At 46.9% G+C, this 7084-nt stretch overlaps 1 protein-coding gene across 1 annotated transcript; it reads left to right on the top strand.

Annotated features, from left to right (window-relative positions):
• The first annotated feature begins 273 nt into the window (after window positions 1–273).
• LOC141058073 (uncharacterized) lies at window positions 274–2041 on the top strand. The gene is made up of 2 exons (XM_073554230.1): window positions 274–494; window positions 606–2041. The coding sequence occupies exons 1-2, from the start codon at window positions 277–279 to the stop codon at window positions 1897–1899; spliced, it is 1512 nt and encodes a 503-aa protein (XP_073410331.1). The 5' UTR covers window positions 274–276; the 3' UTR covers window positions 1900–2041.
• The last annotated feature ends 5043 nt before the right edge of the window (window positions 2042–7084 follow it).

Here is a 7084-nt window from a genome sequence, read left to right as displayed (position 1 = left end):
CGTCAGAGAAAGGGAGCCGCTCTGGAATATGGCTGACCGCCGCCACGCTGACCTGATCGTTACCCGACGACTCTGGGAGAAAATCTGTTCACTCCTTGTTGGCCGCTGGGAGGACCTCGAAGCTCGGGCCCAGATTAAAGAGCGTAAGTATATACAGTACCGGTTGCTTGATGTAAACCAGTGTTTCCCGAACTCAAGTCCTCGTGGTCCCCACGGATCATGTGTTCAGGATTTCTATTTACTATAGAAATCCTGAAAACATGACCCCTGGGGACCATGAGGACTGGAGTTTGGGAAACACTGATGTTGTATACTAACCACTCCTTTCTCGTTTCAGGGAACAGAATTGTGAATCGGTGGCGGTCTGTGAGAGATCGTTTCAAGAAGGAGTTCAATAAAGAGATGCGGGCCCCGAGTGGATCTGGAGGACGCAGGAGCAAGTACAAGTATGCAGAAGCCCTGTCGTTCCTCCGGGAAACAATGGTCACCAGAAGGTAAATATTACACACCACATGTGAAAAAAAATGTTATATGTAAATTTTTTTTTCAGCCAGGGCCATAACATTGCAGTATTTTAATTGTTTTTTTTTCTCTTTATTCCACAGCACGGTGAGCAGCACTCGGGAGCCGGCACGATTGGACCCTTCTGAGGCGATCCCTGAGGAGACCGGCACCGAGGGACACTTCGACCGCCCCGGTACATCTGCACCTTCCCAGCCTTCCCACACATTCGACCCATCTGTCCCATCCACCAGCACAGGAGCATCGTGGCCGCCTACATTACATGAAGCTGCTGGTGAGGAGATCGCTTTCCCTTTACCCCACCCTTCTGCCCCTGCCACCTCTAGTACACCTGCGGGTACTGGGCGGCAGCGGCAGAGGGGTCAGGAAAAGACTTATGCGCCAGAGTTCTTGCATCTGAATGCATCTTTCCAGAACTGTCTAAAAGTCTTGTCAGAGCAAATCTCCGCAGGCTATCAGCAGATCAACTCCAGCATTCTGGAGGTGAAGACACTTCTGCAAACCATGCATTCAGAAGCAAGATCTTCGCCAAACCACACCTTTTTCAGGTCTGTTGTGGAGCGCATGGAAACGCTCTCTCCTGCCCAGCAGATGCATGTAATGCATTCATGCCACGCTGCTCTCCAGCAAGTTACCTCCCAACCTCCTCCTCCTCCCACCACAGTAGTTCCTCCACCTGCACCCCCTCCAGCCACTTTCCATCCTCCCCCTCCTATTACATCTACACCCCCTCCAGCCACTTTCCATCCTCCCCCTCCTATTACATCTACACCCCCTCCAGCCACTTTCCATCCTCCCCCTCCTATTACATACCATCCACCTCCAGCCACTTTCCATCCTCCCCCTCCTATTACATACCATCCACCTCCCCAGCACCATCCACCTCCCCAGCACCATCCACCTCCCCAGCACCATCCACCTCCCCAGCACCAGCAACCTCCCCAGCACCAGCAACCTCACCAGTACCAGCAACCTCCACAGTACCTGCAAACTCCCCAGTACCAGCAACCTCCCCAGTACCAGACATCTCCCCACTTCCAGCAACCTGCCCCATACCAGACATCTCCCCACTTCCAGCAACCTGCCCCGTACCAGACATCTCCCCACTTCCAGCAACCTGCCCCGTACCAAACTCCTTCCCCATACAACTTGCCATCAACATCATCTGCTCCTACAGTCCCTGCCCAACCCTCCACTCCACCACCCACTACCTCTTCTGCTTCCCACATGTCCACCCATTCTGTAGTTTTTTCCACACCTTCACCTCTAACTGTTCCTTCCCCACCACGATCCCAGTCCTCTCTCCACACTCCCAGTGTCGAAGTGTCCCGCAGCCCCTACAGCAGTATTTCCACCACACACTACACAGAATTATAATGTGTGTATTTAAATAAAAATGACCAGTTTTATGGTTTCAGTTTTATAGTTTCAAAGTTTTATTAAACAAGTTTATTAAAATTTTAAAAAAGTTTACTAAAAAAAACATTTTTCAATAAAAGTTAAATTATTTTACACTGGTTGTCTGTCATTTCTTTGTGCGGCGAAAAAGGTTAAATACAGGGTATTTAAAAGGTGAAATGGTATTCAAAACTAGGTATATAACTGTGGGTAAATTTTAGCTTTTTGCCACAGTTGTGTTCCTGGTTGTGTTTGAAGCAAAGTATTTCACCTAAAAAGTTGTGTTTATTGTTGGTGATTTCCTAACAATGTACACAACTTTTGTTAAAAGGTGAAATACTTTGCATAAAACACAACCAGGTACACACCTGTGCCCTAAAGCTAAAAATAGAGACCATGACAAGATAGCCAACTTTGGTTGGCAAAGGTATATACTGTTGGTACAGAAGGTACACAAGTTTGGTTAGGGCACAAATCTTTCACACTCTGTCATCCTGCCAGTGTACTCTGCCTTGAGGTGACATAAAGTATAGTGCAAAATTGTCCCTCATTACTGAAACCGTCACAGAACTTCTAGTGGTAATGTCATGGTAATCTTGCAAGGTGGTTTCTTCAGAGGTGTCCTCAATGGAAATGGGTTCCTTGCAGATAACAAAATTGTGGAGTACCACGCATGCTTTGATCACCTCGTCCACAGTTTCTGTCTTGAGGTTGATCGCAGTCAATAGGACCCGCCATTTGGCTGTCAGAATACCAAAGGTACATTCAACCATTCTTCTTGCTCTTGTGAGGCGGTAATTAAAAATGCGTTTTGGTCTTGTCAATCCTCTGCTAGAGTACGGTTTCAAAAGGTGTTCTGACAGCTGGAAGGCTTCATCCCCTACACAGACAAATGGCATAGGTGGACCAGATGTTTGCGGCAGCGGTCTAGGTGGTGGGAACTGGAAGGTGTTTCCATACAGTTTACGACCCATGGCAGACAGTTTGAAAACTTGAGAGTCATTGGAGCGGCCATAGGCCCCAATATCAACCGCAATAAATTTGTATTCCGCGTCAGCGATGGCCATGAGGACAATTGAAAAATATTTCTTGTAATTGAAATATTCAGATCCCGATCCAGCTGGCTTTACAATGCGGATATGTTTCCCGTCCACAGCGCCCAAGCAGTTTGGAAACTGACATATCTGTTGAAACTTGTCAGCAATTTCAATCCACCTCTCTGTTGTGGGCTCTGGTAAAAACTCTTCAGCTAAGGAGTCCCACAGTGCACGGCATGTGTACTTCACAATTCCAGATATGGTGGAAATCCCGAGTCTGTACTGGAAATGCAGTGACGAAAGGGATTCTCCAGTTGCAAGAAATCTGTGGGGAATTAAAAAACAATAAATTAGTTTTAAATCACAGCATTACATACCAAAACTGACCTATAACACTTGGAGATACAAATTACCACCAACAAGATTGCAGTGAAAGTGTGCTCTGATGCGATCATATCCAATAAATGTGGCTTACCTTAAAGTCACCATCAGACGCTCTGCGGGTGAAACAGAGAAGCGGCAATAGGTGTCCGCTTTTCTTATGAGGTGTGCAATGCGCTCCACCAAGTAATCAAAATTCTCCATTTTCATCCTAACATATCCAAAAAATTTATCCGGGTTTCGTCGAAGGTCCATGCATAGTGTAGAATAGACCCCACGCGTCATTCTCTTGGCTGTGATGGGGTGGATCCACAAACGTCGTCTACGATGCCTGATGCGCTGCTGTCTCGCTCTCTCCTTCTCCAGAACAATCACCCTCAAACGATTTGCCTCCGCTGTAAAATCCGCCAAATTCTTCAAAATATTTCCAGTGACAACATCCATCTTCGCCAGTAACTTGCTCTTCTCTCCAGCCTGCACTTTCTCCTCTACAACCTGTCAAAGAAGGGCTGTAGGAACATGCTATATATAGTTTTCCAGTAGCCAATCCCGTTTGGAAGGCCACAAGGGTCAATTTTAAAAACCGGATCCGGCGTAATCCGTCGAAAAACGGATAGAAAAACGGATGAACCGGATGAGACGGATCCGGTTTTGTCTGTCCAGAAAAAGACGGATCCGCCAGAAAACCGGATCCGTCACATCCGGTTTTACGAAACATTTGCCGGATCCGGCGTTCCGGCACGACGCCGGATCGCGCCTGACGCCGAAAACCTGATGTGTGAAAGTAGCCTTACTGTAGGTTCAGCAGCGTGAGCCACAGATCTATATGGTCTGTTATTCCTTTCAATAACTATGTCATGGAGTGTGGTTTGTCTCTTAAACAAATTAGCTTTAGCAGAACCTGTTGCCGTTTCACTGTGGCAGTAGTGCAGAGTTTCCAGCTTCTGGCTGATGTGGACGACGTGCTCTGAGATATCAAATCGCAGATGGGGGATGAGGAGGAGCAGGAGGGAGTGCAGGAACTAGTGTAGGAGGTGGAGGTAACCCTGATAGAAGTTGGGCCAGAAATCCTTGGCGTCGAGTACAAGGCGGGAACATCACACCAGGACAAATAGTGGCGGCTGGGGATTGAGGGACAGATGCCACCATGAGTCGGAAGAACTCTTGCATGTCTACAAGCCTAAACAGCAACGTTTCCATGGCAAGCAGCTTGGAAATTTGCCCGTTTAGCATTTGAGCCTGTGGGTGGGTGTCTGAACTTTCTTTTTCATTCCGAGACCTGGGGTAAGGACAGCTGAGCACTGTGCTGGGACAAGGATTTGGAAGTGCCTGATTATGGTGCCTCAGAAAGTGCAAGGACAGGTGCAGGGCGGAGGAATCTGTGCCATTGTCATGAACAGGGGATTACCAAGCACCTAGCAAAGGGGAAGAGGTAGTGATGTCACTCTCTGGCTCCAATTGTGGACCCAGGCTCAGGTGTTTAATGACATGTGCCTGATCATGCTGGTGTTGGTTAGGCTCTTAGTGGTCAGGCCCCTGCTGATCTTGGCATGACACAGATTACAACTGACCATTTCTTTGTCTCAGAACTCTCTTTAAAAAAGTTCTAAACTGGGGAATACCTAACTTTTTGATGGAAAAATTCACGAGTGTTGGTGCTCTACTGAACAGTTGCCCACCTTCTCCCTCTTGTCACCCCACTGCCTCTTCCTGCTGTTTCAGTGTTGTCAATCCTTTCTATCAGCACTGCTGGAATCGCACTCTATGCCAGCTTCTTAGGTTGCCAGCTTCATCACATCGCCTTCCACCATTTGCACCCTGGTCCTCCTGGCTTGGGGACTTAACAACAACCTGACTTATCGGCAACTGTGACTCATCATCATCTACTTCCTTAGACAAAATTTGCTGTTCCCCTCAATTATCTTCATGTGACTGTGGCTGCTCTAAGTTTTGTGCATCACTAAACAGCATGTCCTCTTGTCCTTCTTGGAACATGAGGGGTGAGACGCCACAATCAAGAAATAATTATATAGATGGCTCCTCGGAGTGTCCTAGTGTGGGATCACTAGTTTTCTGGGACTCAACATGATGGGAGGAAGGAGGATCAGGGTGAGAACTAAGTGATCCAGACTCCTGGCCGGTGAGTGCAAACGAAAGCGTTGCATGCGGACCAGAGAATGGCTGGAGAAGCGGTCCAAATTCTCCCACATGCAACTTGTAAGAGAGCTTCAGGAGAAGAATCCTCATGATTTCTGCAACTATCTGCGGATGTCAGAGGAATCCTTGAAACTGTTACTGGAAAGTGTTATGCCACTTATTCAACGGAAGGATACAGCAATGCGTGCTGCTGTCCCGGCAGACGAAAGATTGGCAGTCACGCTGCGATTCCAGGCCACCGGACGCTCACTGCAAGACTTACAATTTTCTGCAGCTGCTTCAAGGTCCCTGCTCAGCATTTTAATTCCAGAGACATGTAATGCGATTGTCCGCAGTCTACAGAGCTACATTCAGTTTCCCAAAATGGAGGGGGAATGGAAAAATATAGCCTCAGATTTTGAGCAGCTTTGGCAGTTCCCTAACTGTGGTGGGGCTTTGGACGGGAAACATGTGCGGATCACTCAACCACCGAATAGCAGATCCTATTTTTACAATTATAAGGGCTAGTTCAGCGTCATCCTGATGGCCCTTGTTAACGCCAATTACGAATTTATAAATGTTGATGTTGGCATGAACGGCAGGGTTTCTGATGGTGGTGTTTTAGAGCACACACATTTTGTAGAGCGATTGAACAACTGTGACCTGCACTTGCCTCCCAACTCAGAGACAACAGGCAACCTTAATTTTGTTTTTGTCGGCGATGAAGCCTTTCCGCTTCATGCCAATCTTCTCAAACCATTCCCCCAAAAAGGTCTTATGGCGGAAAGACAAATTTTCAATTACCGGTTGTCAAGGGCACGACGGGTTGTAGAAAATGCCTTTGGCATCATGGCCAACCGCTTCAGAGTTTTACACACACCTATTAACCTGAAGCTTGAATCAATAGACTCTGTAGTTTTGGCCTGTTGCGTGCAGCACAACTTCCTTCGGCGGCGCGATGCAATTGCGTACAGTCCGCCTGGCTTTGTGGACTCTGTCGACCAAACAAATGGTGAAGTGGTGCTCGGTGACTGGCGTGCAAACGATCCCACAATTGCAGGACTTCAACCAGTCGTACACGGCAGAACCAAGGATCATGCAAAGGCGTGCTGAGACAACTACTGCCAATATTTTAACAGTCCTGGTGCTGTTATTTGGCAGCATCAGACCTTATAGTGGGCTACTGATCACATTTATACAGCCCTTTCATTATCTGTAATGATTTCTGTCATAAACTTTACGTTTTACTTTACAAAAGCTTTGTCGTTCTTTCACTAATAAGGGCCCGTGCACGCAGCGGTCCGCTATGCGCATGCGTGTGGCAGCCACATTGATTTTAATAGGGCCATACACATGTGCAGCCCTTTGTGCACTCTCTCTCTCTCCTCTCTCGCTGTCCTCTCTCTCTCTCTATATATATATATATATATATATATATATATAATTATATATGTAGCTTATAAGCAGCTGCTCCGAGGTGACCTCCTAATGCTGCAAATTCCACAAATGAGCATTTTCATTTCTTTAAAACATATCACATTTTTATAAACTCTACAGTGCCTAACAATTTGGAACAGTGCTTTTTTTTTTTTAAGATTATACTGTTTTCA

Source organism: Dendrobates tinctorius, unplaced genomic scaffold, assembly GCF_039654945.1.
Source record: "Dendrobates tinctorius isolate UK_male_01 unplaced genomic scaffold, ASM3965494v1 ptg000209l, whole genome shotgun sequence".
NCBI lineage: Eukaryota > Metazoa > Chordata > Amphibia > Anura > Dendrobatidae > Dendrobates > Dendrobates tinctorius.
Note: the sequence above shows the minus strand (reverse complement) of the source record. Positions and strands in the feature narration are given on the sequence as shown.